We start from the raw sequence: 23,382 nt of genomic DNA, 5'->3' as shown, positions 1-23,382 counted from the left end.
TTCTCCTTCTCTTTGTCTCTCAATGATTTCTCCTGTCGTGGAGTCAAGTCTAAAAAATGTAAAGATCTCTGTTGATCTTTATGTGCCTTTAGGTCTAGCACCCCCATTAGTATCACTTGGGACAGTGTCCCCCTTATTATCCTCAGGAAGCGGCTCGACCTCTAGCACAGTGAATCTGTTCTCTGGGGTCCGTGCAATACCTTAACCTTTGTTAGAGGTTTGTTGGACCGGGCGATGCATCAGGCTGCCAGGACCAGACCCACCGGCTTCCCCAGATTTTGCTTGGTACTTGTCACTAGCTAGCACCTGTGGATGAGAATGGAATTTATTCTTTCTATTAAAGCTGTGTGATCTCTTCCAAACTCTAACCTTATCTGTGGCATAGTCTTCTTTATCGCGGCTGAGTTTGTTCTCTTTCCTAGCCACAACCTCCTGTTCAAAAGTTTTAACTCGTTTAATGGTTAAATCATCCAAATCTCTGAACTCTTTTCCTTCTGAGTATGGTGACAATAATGTCTGAATAGAGTATCTCAGTTTCTAGTTCTTTAACTTTAGTATCTCTATATTGGACCAGAAGTTTCATCAATAAGAAGGAACAAGTATCCAGAGTATTATTCCAACTATTGGTGAACTCTGCATCTGTCTCAAATGTTGGACTCTTACTGATCCTTAGACCCCGTGGGATGATTTTTCTATCTATATAATCTTGAAGTGAGTAGGCATCCCACCAATGGCGCATCTCATCCTTCATTAATTTCTCCAGTTTGAAAAATTGTTCCTTAATATCTAAACCTATATCAATAGGTATATCATTATCAAAGACTAGAGGGGATGAGATCAAACCATTTCTCCTATTCTGTCTCTCCTTAGCTGTTTGCATCATTATAGTAAATGTTGTGATAGATTAATAAGTACCTGTGTCAACTTACAAGGCAGCTACTGAGTGGTTATAGAGTATATACAAAGAAAAAGTACAGTAGCGCCACTAGTGAAACAGTGATTGAAACAATATAAAAAAATATAATAAAAATTGAAAATTGTGTATATAAACAATGATATATCAATCTAAAAATATATAGATATATAAAAATATATAACGTGCCAACAATAGTGATTAAATATATAACAAACAAAGAAAGAAAAACAAAAATGTAGAAAGTCCAACCCTTAGTACAAGTCCAGAAAAATTTCAAATTAGGAACAAGATGATAGCCAGGGATCCACGGCTGCTCTCAGAAGGAATAACCAATTCCAGCAGAAATCTATAGAAAGAGAAGAACAGAGAGCGCACGTCCCATAGTGTAAAAAAGTAAATTTAATGTTAAAAAAAGAGGACAAAGGGATTAAGGACACTCCCAAAAGTACAAGAATTTAAAGCAGTTTGTGATATAATCACCAAAAACAGGGCAACAGCGTCCTGGAACACATCAGTGGATCGATATCCAATCCGGTTCACCTCCAGCAATTTAGATGATTGAAAACGCTGTCTCTCTGCTTGTAATGCGATTTTAAGTTGTCAGCCTCAGATCAGCTCCATGCCACACTCCAAACCACACAAGAAAACCAGGAAATAGGTTGGAGTAAACTATTTTTTTTTTTTAATATGTTTTCCAGTAAAATAGAAGTCTTTTCTTATATTTTAACTTTATTACGGCATACTTCATCAGTGACGTAACAATATGGTGTAGCGTAAAGTTAACCTACATAAAATGTGGATTTTACATGATCAAATACATGTGTTCTGTACCTTAACCCTTTCATGTCTGTTGTATTATCCTAGGCCACGTTGAATGCTCGTACATCCATTTTAGCAGCAGCAAATCCTGTTGGTGGAAGATACGAGAGATCAAAATCTTTGAAGCACAATGTTAATCTTTCCGCTCCAATTATGTCCAGATTTGATCTTTTTTTCATTTTAGTGGATGAATGCAATGAGGTACATAAAAATTATATATTTTGTGAAAAATACATGAAAATCTAATGTTTGAGTACTTCATACTGTATATTGGGAAAAAAATGAATCAAATTGAAGAATCCATTTTATCACTCTTGTTAAAATTTTCAGAGCATATAAACTTAAGGAGATACAGTATACATATAAGGCAACCAATACTCAAATAATATCTCAACATCATTAAATGTTATTATACAAAAAATTAATTCACCAAAATAGTCAAACAAAAGGATACATTTCAATCAATGATTACAAGTAAGCAAAAAAGCTGCACAAGCAAACATAAGTAAACAAATAGATAAGTACATGCATATGTAACTTTTTGCAATCATTCTGACATTATCTTGCTATTACATTTGAATTATTTATAAAAGATTGAAATGTATCACTTTTTGTTTGACTATTGTGGTGACCATACAGCAGGTTTCTTTTTTGTATACTTCTTTCTGCTTTAGTGCGTAGTAAATTCGGTTCTGTTGAAATACAATGTTATACGAAAATCAGGGTGAACTTTTTTTTTTTTTATGGTCAGCTGTGTCATGCCCTCTATTGATCTGGTTTACATTTTTAATCTGATGAAATACAAAATGTATATGTTCCCAATACAAATTGTCTACTTATACAGTACTTTATTCTACCTAATGTACACTGTCAATTATAATATTCTTGCCCAATACAGCCAAAAAACTACGCTTTTAAAACTTGCTTTTTATGGCGATAGAGCTTCAATAATGTAAACATAGATTACTATTTTAGCAAAGTTATTATCCTCAATAACAAAGTACATACGGTACAGAAGTTAGGCAAAATACAATGTTCGCTTTACCTACAATTAAATCAGTAGTTCTGTGTATTTTCATAATTATATATTTTAAGTGCCAGCAGGAAGGCTTCATGGAAAAACTTGTGACCACAAACATGGAGACAATAAAAGAAAATCCATAATCCTAACATGGACCATGAATATTCCATGTGATTATACATCCCATCTAATAATTGGTTAAAATTGAGATTTATTTGCATATTTTGGCCAAAACCTGATAAGCGTATCCGCCAGCATCATGGGAACCCCAGAATTTTACAGCAACACAGACAGTTGATCTTGGTTGGAAGTGTCCTTTTATATCTTAATTGAAAGATGAGCAGGGAGCTCTAAACCAGGGAAGAGTAGGATTCTGATTCTTCCCAAATTAGTAAAACTTAAATATATAACATTGGTGAGCTCTGTCGTTAAATAGATCAGAAGTTGCAATTTTTGCATACAGTATGTCATATGCATTTCATTTTCAGTATGAAACCTACAGTATTGTTTATAAAATGTGTACCCAGTTTAGTTGGCTATGCACAACACTTTCAGTATGTTCTATGCTAACATCCATCTGATATTCTGTTATTTTAAGGTAACTGATTATGCAATAGCACGGAGAATAGTTGATTTACATGCAAGAAATGAAGAGTCAATAGAAAGAGTTTATTCAATTGAAGACATTCAGAGGTATATGCTATTTGCTCGTCAGTTCCAGCCAAAAGTAAGTGTTGTACAATATTTTTGTTTGTTTTAAATTCTATTTTGTTGTCCTATAATACATAATTTGTAAGTAAAGAAGACAAAAATAGTAGGGTGTATAATAAAAATAAGGGATGCTCCCAGCACTCAAAGAAAAAATATGACAAGAATCTGTCAAAATAAACGTGTAATGGTTTAAATGAGCATATCAGCAGTATAAACACAATGTCAAACAGAAATGCAGACATACAAGGTACACAAACAAACCAAATAAGGGTAACAAAAAAATAAAGACAAAGCTACACACTTTAAACAGATATGCAGGAAGTAAAAAAAAACCATAAATGATATACAATACAGCTCAACCCAGTTATAGCATGATCCGTTACAACGCGGATCCGCTTATAACGCGATGAAAGCGTAGCTCCCAATTTTTGTAATTATGAATACTTTACAACACGATTATTGGTATCTTAAATACTTTATTGTACAATGCATACAATTGTACATTATTTCTAACGCGATCCGCTTATAACGCGATGTGATTCTGGGGACTCCAAGCACAGCGTTATAAGGGGGATTGAGCTGTATTAGTGCAAGTAAAAAGCTGCTAATGTTCCTATCTCTAAATAGTGCAGTGAAAGTAAGGATATTCAAAGGTGATAGGAACCTGGAAGGTTCAAAAGAGGAAAGTATCCCAGGGACTGTGACTGAACAGCTGTTAAAAGACAAGAGGGAGAAATTGATGGGGGTGGGGGAAGAAAAAAGGCGAGACAAATAATTGCAGCAAGCAAGGGGGGCAATGTTTTGGGGAAGAATTACCCCCTTCTGGCCTGTTCCCACGTGTCGGTACTTACCTTTAAATTCTCTGGAATGGAAAAAAGTACCATGTGTGGTGACAACGGGCCTGAAGAAGGGAGTCATTGTCCCCCAAAATGTTGCTATGATACTCCAAAGGTCCTTCTCTAGAAACACTCATGTGCTCTTTCTTTCATACTAATTAGCATATTCTGTAATATCTACTGTTACCCTGGTTATACATTCTCTAGAGACACTCACTCACACAGACGCTCACTCGCGCGCAGACGCGCTTTAAGACATGCAAATGAGCACACAGTAATATTTCCTATATCTATTCTATATATCCATCCTGAGGAAAGCGCAGTCGTGCCGAAACGTGTAGGGTTATCTATCTACAAATCGCTGGCATATACAAGTTTGCAGTTGCTAACTGATGGTCAGAAACGATTTATTAGCAAAAACTAAAGCCTAAGAGGTAGCTGTATACAGAAGCGAAGGGTATACAGTGGTAAGCGCGGGACAGCTCCCGCCAGAAGGGAAATCCCCTACCAGGGACACCGGAAATACACAGAGACCACGTCGGCTGCAAGGAAGCAGGAGATATCCAGGACGCCAGCCATAGCACAAGTGAAACTCCAGGAAGCGGCGCAACACCCTCTGAGCACTACAAACCAAGGGTAAAGCGCGGCGAATGGAGAACCTAGTGCAGCGGTGACATCGGCTCCTTAGGTGGCTTTAATTCCGGTGAACGAGAGTGAGACACCAGCCCATGTTCTAACAAGCAGCTAACATCATCATCCATTCTGCGCAGAGAAGCTCCAACTCATACACGCAAAAGTTTTGTGTTATTTTTTATTTTTTTATTTCTACACAATATGGGTGCACAGGGGATGAGGGCGTGCGTCATAGACAGTTTTGCCTCTGTGGGTCTGCAGCTTCCTTATGGTTGCTGGAGTGTAGCTTATAGCGTTGGGTGGGGGGAGATAAGGGACTAATAGTGCAGTATGGTTTAAAAACAAACTTTAATGCATAATAAAACACATAAAATCCTTCCTGAGGGCACACGCACATTTGATACTGCCACTCAGGGCACATAAAGGTTTCTTTACTTTGCAGTTGCTTCCTGGTGTGAATTCTTGTCACCTGAGTCTTCCATGTGTTTCCCCCGAAAGCGGCCTGCTGGGGTTGGCAATGGGTTGACTGCAGGGCATCTGACGTCACTTCTTCCCAGTTTTCTTTAGGTTTTTCTCCTCCCTCCTTCTCCACTCAACGTGTTTCGCAAGCTTGGGTCTTGCTTCATCAGGAATGTATAATCAAACTACTCCAACTACACTTGAAATACATATAGCTAGCCTCCTATTATCACCTCAACAGGATCTATACACCTATTCTGTGCTTTTTTTTTTTTTTTTTTAAACGATGCCGTTTAGGGTTTATGCACATCTCTGCCTCTGCTCCACTACTGTTTTTTTTAGGATGTAGTTACTGCTCTCATCTACATTTTTATATTGGCACTGTTTGTTACAGAGCGGTTTTTAGGCTGGTTGCCTAGCAACAAATAAGTTGCATGGCTTCTGGCTCCACAGGCTTTTCTTAAGCCTGTTTTATTTCCATGGTGTTCACTATAGGTATGTATTTTTATGTCTCTTTGTACACCTCCTTGATGAATTTGCCTTGAGTTGGCTCTGAAACGTTGGATTCTTTTCTTTGTATGCATCAATGCAGATTTTTTTGATTTTTCATGTACAGTACCTTTTCTCGGTTCCTTTGATCTGGGCGAAGTATATATCTGTATATCTGTCTGACGTGTGTATTATATGTAGGTATGTGTATCTCACATCTAAAAGAAGCCAACAGAGAAACACACACATAGATAGATATATTTCTATCTCATTTAATAATGGAATATAAACTAGATAAATGACACTAAAGTAACAGCATAAAACAGCAAAACAACAAAAAACTAAATGACAAAGCAAAAAATAAAATGCTGATTTGTAGGAATATGCTTAAGGCAAGTAAAGAGATCTCATGGGTGTAGAAACTCAAATACTTGGAACTGCATCTGGTGCTGCAAAGCCTTTTACCAGGGGACAGCCTCCCTCTTTTTTGAGTGGAAGGAAGTGATGGTGGGGTCCGCAAATGATCTGTGTCGCAGCCACACAAAAATTGATAGTGTGGAGACACGGGGGTCCTCCGTTACACCTGCAGAGGGAATCTTTGTAAAACTAAGCTAAAAATGTCTATTATACGTTTTTCGAGACGCTCTGGTCACTTTAAGGAATAATATCCGACTGATCGTAGATTGTTTAAATAGGTCTGAGACAGACCAGAGAAATGGATCACCTATTTAGCATGGCATTAGGTGATGTTTTTCTTTTGTACATTGATTCACACCTATTAAAGATGTCATAAGGAATCATAATAGGGAGGCTCGAATATAAATTAATATATATGAAAAATAGACCCATTTGGATAAATACATTTATACTAGAACATAGTAATAGGCAATGTGAATTGTGTGGGGAAGGTGAAGGGATTTAGAAATGTTAATATGTGACTGAACAGTGATCATAATCAATCTATGATATGAAAACTATAATCTGGATGTGGTGGAACAAGCCCTACAAAGGGCTACCGACTTTTGACACAGATTTCCCGGGGCACAGGACTAGATTTACAGCCAGCCCCCCTCCAGCAGTATAGCGAGGCCCCCCATTTCACACCTCACGAGCCCCTCTATTTCCCACCCTCTTGATATGTACTTCTCTCCCCTTCATCTCACGCTCTCATCCTGACTCACCCCTTCTCACCTCTCAATTCTCCCCCTTCCCAGCTCGCATGTATTCTCTACCCTGCGTCTCACTCTTATTCCCTCTTTTCCTCACTCACCCACACCTTCCGTCAATTACCCCACTCTCACTCAATCCCCCACCCAAAATACATACCAAAAAACCCCACCCCTAAATATATATCATGGGAAAGCAGCACTTTTCACACCTTTTACCTTCTGGGATCAGTTCACAAGGTAGTGGAATAAAATGTAGTTAATTCGGGCGAGCGGGAAATATGAATCGGCCAATTGTTCTCTGTAACTGATACTTCGCCCTTCTCCGCTCACCAAACGTTTTTCTCACATCTGGGCATCCTTTCTCTCCTAAGGCTGAGGCCCCAGTACCTCCGCTGCATGCGCGCCCGCGAGACTGGCGGCGCGTGCAGCCGATTCCCCGGTCTGCAGGGAGCTGCAGACCAAAAGACCGGGGTGGCGTGGCGAGGGAGTGACGGGGGCGCGGCCAAGGGGTCACCCGGCAGGTTCGCCGTCATTGGCTGAACCACCGGGGGGCGTGGCTTAGCGCTCCGTAGCGAGTCCTGCTCTCAATTCTATTGAGAGCATAAGCAACTCGCGCCACAGCGCTGCGGCCCCCCTTCGCAGCGGGCACTGCAGTAGCCAGTGGGGTCCAGCCCTAACTCTGATATCTATGCAGACATCCCGGGAACCTATGTAGATGTAGATGCCCGGGCTGACTCCATAGACAATTTTACATACAGTATTAAACATTAAATCACTGATATTAAACTCATACTCTATCGGGAACCTTGTATATGTGTGGCAAATGGGTCTGGGATACTTGGACTCGAAAACCAGGATTCTGGGGGGCACTGTGTAGCCCTGGTGTAATTCATTTCGTGTACCCACAAACCATGCCTGCACGTCGGAGAATTACGGGACTACTGGTGACTTTGTCCCCCAAACTCCTGTGAACAAGAAACACATTTTGACCCAAATATCCCCCTTAAAACTCCCACTCCCAAAATCTCATGTTTATTGGGCAAAGGGAACCTGTACAACCCCAAACAGGTAAGGTTTTCGGTATGCATTACATTGTCCCTGGCTTATGGTGCTACAGCTGTCAGAGACCCTCGGGTTTCGGGAGTAACCAGTTGGGCTTCACTTTATTATGAAGATTAGCTGCCCTCTACTGTCACAAATATAGCACCTCCCCAATACATAATAAAAATACACCCACACCCCAATACATAGTAAAAAATACACTGCCACCCCAAACATGTAAAAATATACCCCCACCCCAAAACACGTTTAAATACACCCCCCAAAACATATACAAATACACCTAACCACCAATACAGTACATATAAAAAATACAACCAACCCACCAAACATATTCAAATACACCCAAATACATATAAAAAATACATGTACTCATATAGCAGGGCGCAAAAGAGAAGAGAAAGCACACTATTAATATAAATTTAAAAATTATATATATTTATAATATGCATGAAATAACACTTACATAAAATCGGATCACAATGAATCCAAACTCACTGGGGGAGCTTGAAAGAGGGGTAGATGAGAGCGTGTGTGCTACCACTTTGGCCAAATCCCAAAAAGGCTTGATTTTCCGGTGGCAAAGTTCAGCTAGCTCAAATATCAAAAATCCACCCCTGCATCTCGTGCTACAAACACCGCAGGGAAGTTCCAAACACAGCTGCCCGGAGGAACGTAATGACGCTGCCTCTCTGCTGCGTGTGACGTCACCTCTACGCGTTTCGCGTCATACGACGCTTCATCAGGAGGTATGATCCACAACATGGACATCCAGTTAAAATACAAGAAATCTGAACAAAACACACCAATCGGATTCGTTCATTCTCTTAATAGCATTATAACATTATAGGCTGCCATCTCTATTCAATCAGTGTTAAAACGAATACTCACAACAACAATGTGACATGACGCATTCAATATACATACCTGGAATTGCACCATTACTAAAGCATAATCTATACAATAATCAAACATTTTCTATACACAATTACAAAGATAAATATTAACTATCTAACCACGCATCTTTATAATAACCATATGACCAAGGAGGCGCGAGCTTCCCCCCCCTCTCCTATTACCCCTCTACATAAAACATACAAACAACGAGAGGACACATTTATGGAGGTAAAAGGCCGCGGCTTATTTATTAAACACAAATGGGGATAGCGTACCTCCTGTCCGCGCCAGAATGCTCAGAGCTGGGCAACACAAAGGGGGCACCCGGAATTACGTCCCGGTGACCTACCCCCTCGCTTCAAACCCCCCAGTTACCAGCCCCGAGCCACTTCTGGCGGGACAAGCACCTACCCCCCCCCCAACTTCCGCCACCAACGGGCCTGTTTAACCCCCTTAAATCAGACCCGTACTGCCATACCCCTATGACCTCTTCCAATCCTTCCTGTAAATCATTATTAAACATGTCCACCCCAACATCTGACAACTGTACCCCATCCTCCCTAAACCAGCCACCCAATTTAAAACTGAACTGCGGGTGACGAATGACCCAACCCCCACATTGAACCAAGAAATTCCCCACCTTCCTGTTTAACCTCTTCCGCGTCTTGTTAACTCTCCCCGGGATACACGCACCCCTCCAAACCAACCTGCATATTATCTCAGACCAAACTAATTGCACCCCTGGCCAAAACGTTAACATACGCGCCAAATCTTGCTTAATCTGCTGGAATAAATCAATCGACCGCAATTTTGCAACATCATTACCCCCAACATGAATAATGATGATGTCCGGTGCCCTCCTACCCCTGGCCCTAGAAATTAGCAGCGGAAAAAGCCGTCCCCACCGCATCCCTCTCATCCCCCACCACGTTACCTCCACCTGCTCCATACTGAAACCTAAATTCTTTCCGTAGGGGCGCAAATTCGCCCTCTTCCCTGCCCAGTGTACCATTGAGTCCCCCACGATCCAAATTACCATGGAATCTACGCCAACCTTGCACTGACCTCCTCACCTCCCTCCTGCACATCAAACTTGTCAACCAACAAATGGAACCACTTCTTCCTTAACCCTCTGCTTATCTCTTGGTTGGACTGTGGTTGAAAAACAACCCGCCCCCACAAGGTCTTGTCAAGCTCCCCACCTTTTGTTAATTTCTTTCCCTTGCCTTGTTGATTTTTCCTAGGCTACTCGCGCACATCCCAGCTCTTTTGCCCAGCACCCCACTAATCTATACTGTACTAGTCCCCGGCGGCGATGTGAACCGCCTGTCGGGACCCTGCCAACATGGCTGCGTCCAGCCCTGTGAATTGAATGGGCCAACTGAAGGTGATGCTGCTTCTAGCGTGGGTGTACCCATGCGCTCAACCAAATGCCCCCTATAAGGTTGCCTCATGTCTTTCGTGGGTGCCTCCCTACACACCCCTAAACTTTTCCGTGCCCATGCTGCTTGTGCGGGTTCCTGAGACCGGACACCTGGTGTACCTTCCCCCCCCTTGTCGGGCCCCCCTTGATACTCCCGTGTTAACCGACTGCCCTGTCGTTCATGAAAACAGTGCCAGACCGTATGCTCATCGTCCCTGCTTCCCAAATCTGTCTCACCCGGCATTGCAACCTGAAAAAAGTTGTGATAAACCCTGACCTGCGAGGGTAGCACCTCACTCTCTCACACTTGCCATTCTTTGCTGCTTACCCTTGCCAACCAGCGGCGTTGGGCACCGCATGCCAGGCCCCACCACCTCGTCTAGCCTTTCGAATGAAGGTCCTCCACGGCGTCTGAAATGTCTTTGAACTGTAGAAAACAAAACCCCATCGCCGTGTGACGATGGTCCCCGAGTCCCCCTTGTTTAGAACTTTACTGCTGCAATGCTAATAAATATTGTGTTTCGTGAAGCGTGACGCCTTTTACATTTCAAGCGTGTTAACCGCTTTCAGGACTCCACCCGGTGATTTTTTTTTTTAAATATATATATATATATATATATGCCCAACCTTCTATTAGAAAGTCTCTCCCGGCGTCTGTTTCCGGCCAGGCCCAGGACAACACCCGTTGCCATCCACCATCGTGCTTCTGCCGGGGAAACGTGTCCCGCACCTGTTTTGCTGAGGAACCGTGTCCCGCATCTGTGGTTTTTTTTTATTTTTATATAGGGTTGGGACCCATGTCCCACCCCTGTTTTTCCAGGGACCCATGTCCCACCCCTGTTTTTCCCAGGGACCCATGTCCCACACCTGTTTTTGTGGGGACCCATGTCCAACACCTGTTTTTGTGGGGACCCATGTCCCACACATGTTTTTGTGGGGACCCATGTCCCACACCTGTTTTTGTGGGGACCCATGTCCCACACCTGTTTTTGTGGGGACCCATGTCCCACCCCTGTTTTTCCAGGGACCCATGTCCCACCCCTGTTTTTCCCAGGGACCCATGTCCCACACCTGTTTTTTGTGTGGGGGACCCATGTCCCAAAATGAACGATCGCTGTACCAACACAGATTCTCCTGACCCATTCCACTCTGGCTCAAGTGAGCAAACACTTTTCCAAAACAGGTTTTCCTAGCCACCGTTCAATCTGGCTTTCCCCAGACACTCCCCGGTAAATCCCAAGCTAAGAATTTACCTTGAAACCAGTGTGGATTGCACCAACTCTTGTGCAATGTTCCTAGATTTTGATAGTGTCAATCATGTTGATCTGTTATCCTGCTTAACCAGCTCCAGTGCGCTGGAATAAGGAAGCCTGCTTTCATTCCTATCCCGTTGGACCCCCCATGGATCCATCAAGCTCTGGCTCAAACCCCTTGGCCAACACCTGTGAACTGCAATGCCCAACTCTGGACCCCCATTCCTACTCCATGATCGATACTCTTCAACAAACTTGAATGCCACCAAACAATCTTATGAATGCACATAGCTTCTCCGACCGTCACCACATACTGAGCTCTAACCTTGAGACTTGAAAATTGTCTCTTAAATCTGCTTGTTTTCTAAAACCTTGATAAAACTTAAACCAATATACTTGGGCCCAAGGCTAAAAATGTGTTTTTTTTTTTTTAATTTTATTTACTATTGCTAAACCAATAGCTTCCATAATCACCTCTACTCTGTCTGCAGGCCATAACCAGAGACCTGGAAGTTTCAGAGTTATCCCAAGCTTCAAAAGTGGGGACAAAACCACTGCCTAAAATGACAGGCCAAATCTCTTCTCCCAACACTAACCGAAGTCATGGAAATTGTTTCGCTCCCAAATTAAGCATAAACCATACCAAGCCAAATTTTTTTTTTTTTTTTTTTTTTTTTTTAAGCCGTTACAATCTGGCTTCAACCCCAAACCCTCCTTGGTAACCCCTGCTACAAATTTGTAAAGAACTCAAGTGTGGTGTGGAAAGATGACAACTCAGTAGTGCTATGTCCCTAGATTTCACTAGGCTTTTGAACATGTTGATCATGTCATCTTGCCCAATCAACTCCATAGTTCTGCGATAGAGAAGCATGCTTAAAAGCTGGTTTCCTTTCTACCTATCAGGTATATCCCAGCATGTATCCATCACAGGCTCTATGTCCGACCCCTTGCATATGACCTGTGGTGTCCCGCAAGACCTTTCTGAGGCCCCTACTCTTCTAACTGATCATCAATGATATTCCTAATGCTTATAAGAGAGCTTCAATACCCTTGTATGCAGCTGGCCCCATCTTATGCGCACACAGCCATAGCCTCTCTGATCTCGATCACCTATTTCCATGTGACTTTGAGACTTGAAAATTTGGATTTCCCACAACAAGCTGTTTTTCAAACACTAACAAATCGGTAACAAATGCTATTTGGGACCAAATCTGAATTCCAAAGCTTCCACTGCCTGAGCAGACACCGGTCACTCCTTGACACACTGTTACTCCTGAAACGTGTTTCCAATACTTGGGCATCTGGTTTGACTCCCCTCTAACATTCGTGATGCACAATGGTACCCTGCCATCCAAAACCTCTGCAAAACTAGGTATACTTAACTGGAACAAAACCTCCATACATCTGCTGATCAGCAATCGTATCATGCAGCAAATGCTAACACCAAATTATCGCCTGTGGGGACATAGTATCCGGCTCACTGTAGGCCATGTGGCGTGAGAGGGGTGGCCACAAGGTGTGCATGTTTTGTGTACATATCTGAATCCCAATGCAGTAATAGCTGCATTAGTTAATGTCATATTCCATTCTTAAATCACCTATAACTATCCCAACTAAATATAATTATAAATCTAATCCCAGTAATAATCTGCGTTAGGCTCAAACATTGCATTGTCCTACACAATTCTTGCGACACTCAAATGAAACTTGCACCGCTCAACCAGCTTAAGGTAAAGATAACCCCCATGGCCCATGAACCCCTTGGTGCCCCCAATGAGGCAGCCCTCGGCCATGCGGGGCCCCCCGTGGCACCTGCGGGGCACGACCCAATTGTTCAGATTTCCCATGCCGCTAGATGCATGGCCTGGCGCACTGTACACATCCTACGCCACATGTTGCACCACCTGCCAAACTGTACAAATATCCCATGCCAAATGGAGCAAAAACTTGCCACATTGTACCAAACTCCCCTGCCATATGGCGCAAAACAGGCCCCATTGCACCATTAAAAACCCCTGCCCCATGGCTCCAAACATACCGCACCGAATTAAAACCCACAAGCGCAACGTTTAAGCAGCGACTACATACGCTGCCTCAATAAGGTATGGCTACCTGCAGAATATCTGCCTTGCCCCCGTAAACCATGGAGCACCTGGTGAAATTGTAAAGAATGCCCAACTTGTGTGGCCCCTTACGTACCTGATCCCCCAAATGCACTCCTTCCAGCACGATATGTATACACTGTACTACACTGTACTACATGGTGTAACTTGAACCACCAAATGTAAATAACATATACTCATACACATGCCCACATATACATATATATATATATATATATATGTATGTATGTGGGTGTCATTTCCCAGAACCCCTTGCTGCTGTGGGACACTGTAAGCTGGGTGATAATGGTGAAAAGCAGGGTTGCAGACCTGCCTAAGACATGTCAATGTGCTCACAAGTGATCTTTTTATTTGAGGTATATAGCTGTATACACACACCCACATATTTTTTTTTGTTTTGTTAAGTTTGTTAAACCACGCAATAAATGTAACACTCAAAAACCAGCACCTATTGCTGTTTTTTTTTTTTATTTTATTAGTCAATTGGCCCATACTCCCGAGGAGGCGGAGCTACGCATGAACCCCACACACCTGCCTCCTGTGCTCCTCCCACAAACTTTCTCCTCCTGTCAACAACCACTGCAGGGCAGATTAAAGCTCTGCTAATACCCCCACACAAGAACCACATATACCCCAGAAGAGAGGCGCGAGCCACAGGGGGCAGCGCCAAGCGGGATTCCCATGCTCGCCCAACTCCCCTGCCACTGACACTCTCCCCCTGGCGCGCCCCCCCCTACCGTAGGAGCAGCGCCACACGGGAGACCGTGCGCCCGCCTACACTGCCGGCCAGACGCCTGACATTTATTTCCCTGGGGCAGCCGCGACCCGTAGGGGCGGCGCCACGTGGGAAACCGTGCACCCGCCTCCACTGCCAGCCAGACACCTGACCTCCCCCTGTCACTTTCGCCACACTGCAGACCCGAGCGCGCCTGCCCCCGTGGCCTGTCGATTCCTCTTAACGGCTGTAGGAGGTAGCGCTACACGAGAGACCCGCGTGCCCGCCTCCATGACCGACCCGACCACCGGGGGCTGCGTCCCTCCCCCCTGGGGGAAAATCCAAAGGAGTCCCTCTCCTCACCGTGTCCCCCTCGCCCGCCGCCGCTAACTCAAACAGCGGCGGGAGGCGGCACCACACGGAAGACCCAAGCGCTCGCCTCCCTTGTCCGCCAATTCCCCCAACATTCTCCACTCAAACAGAGAATCATTGTCTGGGTGGGCAGAGACGCCGCACAGAAACCACTCCCCTCCACCGAGTCCCGGCACCTCACCTGCTCCTGCCCCCCACAGATCGCTCCATGCTGCACTCGGTCAGGCCGCAGATGGAGGACAGGGACGGCCCGGCCAGGCCAGACCAATCTCCCCTCCTCCCCACAATCCCTCTCCACCTGAATCTTGCCTCCCCCCTCGCCGCTAACTAAAACAAAGCGGCAACACAGAGGGGGGGAGTGCCACCTTTAAGATTCAGGAGAGGAAAATATAAGTAAAACATCTAAGGAGGAGGAGGAAGAGAGGTCTAAACTGCTCCAACGCCACGGAACAAGTGACAGTTGCTTGTTCCTTGGCTCTAATTTGAAACCCAACCGCCCCAACTGACTCCCTGATCGCGCTCGCAACCACCAGACCAGATGGGGGGGGGCGCACCCCCTGGTCAATTGCTGTTGCCACCCATACGGGCTAGGCCAGCTCTATAATGATCATATTACTAAATAATGTTACTAAATGATAATACTGAATTCTATTACATCTAATCTTTCACACTATGTTGACAGTTTTCTTGCACCTCTCACCACTGCACTTCCATCTTATTTACGTGATAGCACTGAAGTTCTGAATTCACTCACTAATATTATTTGTGGAGGCAGTATCTCATTTCTTGCACCAGGATGACACTTTACCTTTTCACCAACAACAATTTATTATTAATAGCATATTGTTTATATTAGAGCACAATTATTTTCTGTTTGAGGGGAAATTCTATCTCCAGACCACTGGGACGGCCATGGGGACCCGCTTTGCCCCGAATTATGGGCGACTCTTTATGGGAATGTGGGAACAGGAATTCATATGGAATAAGAATGAATTTAGTCAATTATAGTCTATTATACGATGATACAGTATATTGATGATCTGGACAGGGACAACACAGGATTTGTTAAGATTCATTGATTATCTGAACCGCAATACCAAAAAACATTGTGTTAAGTGGAGAAAATAGTTCAGTGGAGATTCATTTTTTGGATTTAAATCTAAAGATAGTTGACAATCACATTGTGAGTAAAACCTTTTTCAAACAGGTTGATGTCAACTCCTACTTGGACTTTACAAGTAATCATTCACAACAATGGCTAAATAATATTCCATACGGCCAAATGTTACGGGTTTGAAAAAACTGCTCACAGATGGGAGATTTTGAGGAACAATCCAAAATTCTAAAAAAGAAGTTTATAGAAAAAGGTTATCATCCAACCTTGATTTGAAAAATCTATCAAGAAAAGTAGGGACCACCCGAGAGTGTCTTTGTTGATCCCCAAATCACAACGTCCCATTAATGTTAATATGAGGGATGATATACAGGAAAATACACCACTTTTTGTGACTAGGTTTTGTAACAAAGAGACCAATATCAGGAAGATAATCCAGAAACACTGGAGTATTTTAGGATGGACCCTATTTTACATGGTTTACTAAGTGAGAAACCCAAAGTGGCTTTTAGAAAGGCCACGGACTTGAAAAACATGTTGGCCCCTAGTGCCCTTAAAAAGAGTACATCTAACCCATCTTTGAGTAACTTCTTACAAAAACCTCAGGGGAATTACCTGTAAGGTAAATGTGTAATGTGTCCATATTTATCACGGGATAACAACATAAGTGATAAAAATCATAAGGAACATCTTATTACATATCTTACGCATTTTATCAGTTGTGTAACATTGTTTGTAATATGTCATTACATGTCCATGTCACCTAAGATATGTGGGAAAGATCATTAGGCCTCTTAAAATTAGGATTAGCGAACACGTTAATAGGATCAAAAATGCTGAATCCAATTTGGAAAAAGGAAAAAAGATTCATAATCTATCTCAACATTTTTTGACCTATCATCAAGGTCGACCTAATGGTCTAAAATTTAGAGGTGTAGAAGTGGTTCCAAGAGATCCAAGAAGGGGGCACCGGGATATTAAATTGTTACAGAGGGAACAATATTGGATATACACGTTTGGGAGTAAGTCACCGGGTGGACTCAATGAATTTATTGAGTTGACCCCATTTTTAAAGTAACAACTTTAAAATAACTCCCTTGAGAAGTGCATAAAATGCCAATAGAAATAGTAATTTTCATTATATCTGAATTAATTTATTCTTTTGTTATTGTCTTTATATTTTTTATTGGTTTATGTCAATATGTGTGTCTATATGTTTAATTGTGATTTATGATTATTTGTTAATTATGGAGAATTATGTAGGAATTAGTTAGGGTATCATATGATTTTTGATATATAACATTTACACTGTTTAATATAGTTAGGATACAACTGAGGTGTATTAAACATTGTGATTTATAGTATGAATTAGTTACTGTATGGTATCATATTTATTCTTATATGAAAGAGTTAGGACATAACATTAATATCATTCAGTATTATCATTTAGTAACATTATTTAGTAATATGATCATTATATGGTTATTATAAAGATGCGTGGTTAGATAATTAATATTTCTTTGTAATTGTGTATAGAAAATGTTTGATTATTGTATAGATTATGCTTTAGTAATGGTGCAATTCTATGTATGTATATTGTATGTGTCATGTCACATTGTTGTTGTGGGTCTTCGTTTTAACACTGATTGAATAGGTATGGTAGCCTATAATGTTATAATGCTATTAAGAGAATGAATGAATCCGATTGGTGTGTTTTGTTTAGATTTCTTGTATTTTAATTGGACGTCCATGTTGTCAATCATACCTCCCGACGAAGCGTCGTATGACGCGAAACACGTAGAGGTGACGTCACACGCAGCAGAGAGGCAGCGTCATTACGTTCCTCCGGGCAGCTGTGTTTGGAACTTCCCTGCGGTGTTTGTAGCGTGAGGTGCAGGGGTGGATTTTTGATATTTGAGCTAGACGAACTTTGCCACCAGAACATCGAGCCTTTTTGGGATCTGGCCAATGTGGTAGCACATACGCTCTCATCTACCCCTCTTTCAAGCTCCCCCAGTGAAGTTTGGATTCATTGTGATCTGATTTTATGTAAGTGTTATTTCATGCATATTATAAATATTAATCATTTTAAAATTTATACTAATACTGTGTTTTCTCTTCTCTTTTGCGCCCTGCTATATGTGCATATATTCGGTTGTTTGCCCCACTGATCATGGGAGAGTGAGGAGCTGCAGAGAGACTTTAATTCACAGTTTTTGGGACATACAAGAATCTTTGGGACCGCGCGCACTCAATATTTTATTATATAAAAAACACCCACCACCCAAAACATATAAAAATACACCCCCAATAAAAATAAAAAATAAACCCACCCACATACGTATAAAAAATCACCCCCCAAAACATATAAAATCACCCCCAACACATGTAAAAATACACCCACCCCCCCATACATATTTAAAATTCACCCCCCACAATACATATAAAAATACACCCCCCCCCCATACATATAAAGAACAGACTTACCTTGCGGATGGTGATGCCGAGACATGGTTTGTGCGGGGGGCTCATGCTGGGGGCTCGGCCGGTGCTGAAATATGGGCCTGACCTCTAGTTGGCCCGGCTGCCGGATGCGGCTGGGCCTGGCATTACCTCTGCTGCAGGCCTCAACGCTGCTGCGCAACGGGCCTCCCTCTCATGCCGGAAGCTAGGCCAAGCTTACTTCTGGCTCGCTGTTGTCAGATGCCCGTCGCGTGCCAGCATTTGAAGCTCGGCGTGGGGACACAGTGAGGAAGTGGCCTACAGCTGAGGGAGAGCCAGACCAGAGATCAGGCTTGGCTTGCAGCGCCAGTCGGCCGGGCCCACCGCAGACACCAGGGCCGGGACACCTGTCCCGGCTGTCCCACCCCCCTGTCGGTGGCTCACTAACCTAGATAGAGAATACTTACTATCCACAGAACCAGTTTTTACAGAAGCAAGGTTGAATACCAAATTTGGATCTCAACAAAATGCGATGAAGTTTATTACAAAATATAATTCATCCGCATCATATAGAACATTCCAATGGTGTTTTCCTAGACCTATTGTAGATATCTGGTACATCGGGAGGATCTTTGAGCCATCTGAAATTGCTACTGTATGTTGAAAATACAGTGGGACTATTGATTCCTTTGTGTGAGCAGACAGTCTAGATAGTTTCTTTTTTGGGTGTGTGTCACTCATGTTGAGCAGTTTCTTACCTCCATTATAGTTATTATTGATATCTTTGTTTTGATGCCCTTTCTTCATATATAACCAATCTACCATTACTTATTAATATACTGTATGTATCTCATTGCACCAAATGCATTCTTTTCTATGAATACATTGGGTTAAATTGTGATTAACCAGCATTGAGACTGCATAGAGATCACGTTTCTCACTTTAGGATATCTGTGCACTTTATAGTACTAATATGTGTATGTGTGTGTGTGTATATATGTGTGTATGAATATATATGTTATGTGTGTGTGTGTGTGTGTGTGTGTATATATATATATGTGTGTATATATATGTAGTGTGTGTGTGAGAATATGTATGTATGTATGTATGTGTATATGTATGTAGTGAAAAAGAAAGTACACCCTCTTTGAATTCTATGGTTTTACTTATCAGGACTTAATAACAATCATCTGTTCCTTAGCAGGTCTTAAAATTAGGTAAATACAACCTCAGATGAAAAACAACACATGACATATTACACCGTGTCATGATTTATTTAACAAAAATAAAGCCAAAATGGAGAAGCCATGTGTGAAAAACTAAGTACACCCTTACTGCTTCCATAGGAATGATGATGCTAAGTTGCAGACATGTGCTGCTAATCAAATGCCCTTGATTAATTGATAATCAGCAAGTGTGACCGCCTCTATAAAAGCCGAAGTTTTAGCAGTTTGCTGGTCTGGAGCCTTCAGGTACAGTATGTGTTAACACAATGCTAATGAGGAAAGACATCAGCAATGATCTTAGAGAAGCAATTGTTGCTGCCCATCAATCTGGGAAGAGTTATAAGGTCATTTCCAAACAATTTAAAGTCAATCATTCTACAGTGAGAAATTATTCAAAAGTGGAAAACATTCAAGACCATTGCCAATCTTCCCAGGAGTGGACGTCCCAGCAAAATCACCCCAAGGTCAGACCATGCAATGCTCAGAGAAATTGCAAAAAACCCAAGAGTTACATCTCAGACTCTACAGGCCTCAGTTAGCATGTTAAATGTTATAGTTCATGACAGTACAATTAGAAAAAGACTGAACAAGTATGGTTTGTTTGGAAGGGTTGCCAGGAGAAAGCCTCTTCTCTCTAAAAAGAACATGGCAGAACGGCTTAGGTTTGCAAAATTGCATCTGAACAAACCACAAGACTTCTGGAACAATGTCCTTTAGACAGACGAGACCAAAGTGGAGATGTTTGGCGAAAACCAAACACCTCATACCAACAGTCAAGAATGGTGGTGGAGGGGTGATGATTTGGGCTTGTTTTGCAGCCACAGGACCTGGGAACCTTGCAGTCATTGAGTCGACCGTGAACTCCTCTGTATACCAAAGTATTCTAGAGTCAAATGTGAGGCCATCTGTCCGACAGCTAAAGCTTGGCTGAAATTAGGTCATGCAACAGGACAATGATCCCAAGCACACCAGCAAATCTACAACAGTAAAAGAAAAGAATCAAGGTGTTGCAATGGCCCAGTCAAAGTCCAGACCTCAACCTGGTTGAAATGCTGTGGCTGGACCTTAAGAGAGCTGTGCATAAACAAATGCCCACAAACCTCAATGAACTGAAGCAACGTTGTAAAGATGTGAGACTGATAAATTCATACAGAAAACGATTACTTAAAGTTATTACTGCTAATGGTGGTTCTACAAGCTATTGAATCATAAGGTGTTCTTAGTTTTTCACACATGGCTTCTCCATTTTGGCTTTATTTTTGTTAAATAAATCATGATACGGTGTAATATGTCATGTGTTGTTGTTCATCTGAGGTTGTATTTACCTAATTTTAAAATCTGCTAAGGAACAGATGATTGTTATGTCCTGATATGCAAAACCATCGAATTCAAAGAGGGTGTACTTTCTTTTTCACACCACTGTATAAATATATTTATTTATTTTAACATTTGTTATTTATAGCTTTATTTATTGACTCCCAGCAAAGTTAATAATGGCTGCTACATCTGTACATGAAAACACACTGCCCAGATCCAATCTGATCTGTACTCTGTTACAGTACATTAACATGTTAAGCAAATGGGATTACTGAAATGTGTAACCTTTACTAAATATTACTACAATACTCCTGGTCTTAAAATGTCAAACCTACATTAATATACTGTAAAAAACAAAAAAAATACTTAATCTACAGTATTCTCATTTTCTAATTCACCCACTTTTTATTTATTATAATGTACTTTATAATATTTGGCTAGGAAATATACACAAATACCAGAGTTCATATTAAGACTCAATTATAAACATACACTAATTTGTATTTACATAAATAATTATTATTCTCTGCTAATTTTTGGTGATTTATTTAATGTGCTTATTTTGTTCTTACAAAAAAAGATAACTAAGGAAGCAGAGGAATTTATTGTTGAGCAGTATCGACGGCTAAGACAGCGAGATGGTACTGGAGTAGCAAAATCAGCCTGGAGGATTACAGTGAGGCAGCTTGAGAGTATGATTAGATTATCTGAAAGCATGGCTCGAATACACTGCTCAGATGAAGTAAGTGAAGATTTTTGATATTGTACCATATAATATTTCGTTTTCAAAAGCATATATCTGTGGAAAACTGCTTACATGTTTAATGAGGTTTGTATTTTGAGAATTGTGTGTATTCAGGTACTGATGTGTATTAAAGCAAATTGTAGTAGTCGTGTTGGTGCTGGAGTAAAGATTATTCATTGAAGGTCTTTGCGGATCAACATTAGAGTTTTTTGTAGATGAAGTTGGTGTATAGAGCATTCCCCATTTGGTAGTTTTTTTTGTTTTTTTTTTCACTAAAGTTGAACCTAGGACGTTTCAATGCGAAGTGTATGGTCATTAAATGTTATGAAGTATTATACTTTTTTTTTTAACTTGTTCTTTATTTGAATTTTCTGTGAAAAAGGTGGGTGTTGGGAAACAGAACGAAAAGAGGGTATTGTGTTACTTTTAGAGTACATACATTTGTTTACATGCATATGTATCACATTTAATGGGGTAGACATTAACGACAGTCTCATTAACGAGACGCATAAAATAACTAATACAAAAAATCAACTATTAAGACGAAGAGGAGAAAAGAGAAAAAATGTCATTGTTACATAGTTACATAGTAGATGAGATTGAAAAAAGACGTACGCCCAAGTTCAACCTATGCTAAATTTTATACAACAGCTACTTTATCCTTTATACTTGCTTATTGATCCAGAGGAAGGCAAACAAAAAACCCCAGAGTCATATCATCCAATGATATCTCATAAGGGGAAAAATAAATTCCTTTCTGACTCCAAGTATTGCCAATCAGATTAATCCCTGGATCAACGTCTTTCCCATGTATACTTACTTTATTTGGTATATCCCTGTATACCTTTCCTATCTAAAAAGATGTCCAACCTTTTTTTGAACAAATCTATTGTATCTGCCATCACAGTCTCCATGGGTAATGAATTCCACATTTTAACTGCCCTTACTGTAAAGAACCCTTCCCTTTGTTGCTGGGGAAATCTCCTTTCCTCCAACCTTAAGAGATGGCCCCGAGTCCTTTGGACTGCCCATGGGATGAATAGGTATTTTGAAAGCTCCTTGTATTGTCCCTGAATATATTTGTATATAGTTATCATATCCCCTCTTAGACGCCTCTTTTATAATGTAAATAAATCTAATTTAGCTAGCCTCTCCTCATAAGTTAGAATGTCCATCCCCTTTATTAATTTGGTGGCTCTTCTCTGCACTCTCTCTAGTTCCAGAATGTCTTTTCTTGGGATTGGTGCCCAAAATTGTACTCCATATTCAAGGTGTGGTCTTACTAATGCTTTGTAAAGGGGCATAATTATGTTTACTTCCCTTCCATCCATTGCCCGTTTGATGCAAGTTAAGATCTTGTTTGCCTTTGCATTTAGCATATTTTAGCACATTCTGGGTGATGGGAGATACATATTAAGTCATACCTTTGTGGAATACGGAATACCCTCCGGATCCGCAGCAGTGTTTTATACGGGTCCTGATCAAATTGCACTTAGATTACTTCAAGAGTTACACTTTTTTAAATTTGTGGGTTTTTACGACTTTCCTATTTTGTTGTTCTTCAAATTTGGAGAGTTCCCCTAGTAAGAAATCTACTTGCTATATAATTTCTCCATGGCCCCATACTTTTAGGAATTTCTGAA

General features: G+C 41.5%; 1 protein-coding gene across 1 annotated transcript in view; it reads left to right on the top strand.

Moving 5' to 3' along the window:
• Positions 1-23,382, top strand: part of LOC142488230 (maternal DNA replication licensing factor mcm6) — a 196,931-nt gene that overhangs the window by 122,091 nt on the left and 51,458 nt on the right. Inside the window, exons 11-13 of the mRNA XM_075588603.1 lie at positions 1,781-1,936; positions 3,355-3,483; positions 21,575-21,736. Of these exons, the coding sequence (XP_075444718.1) occupies positions 1,781-1,936; positions 3,355-3,483; positions 21,575-21,736 (447 nt within the window). The remainder of the gene's footprint in view (positions 1-1,780; positions 1,937-3,354; positions 3,484-21,574; positions 21,737-23,382) is intronic.

This window comes from Ascaphus truei, chromosome 2, assembly GCF_040206685.1.
Source record: "Ascaphus truei isolate aAscTru1 chromosome 2, aAscTru1.hap1, whole genome shotgun sequence".
Classification (NCBI taxonomy): Eukaryota; Metazoa; Chordata; class Amphibia; order Anura; family Ascaphidae; genus Ascaphus; species Ascaphus truei.
The sequence above is the reverse complement of the archived record's forward strand: the minus strand, read 5'-3'. Positions and strand labels throughout refer to the sequence as shown.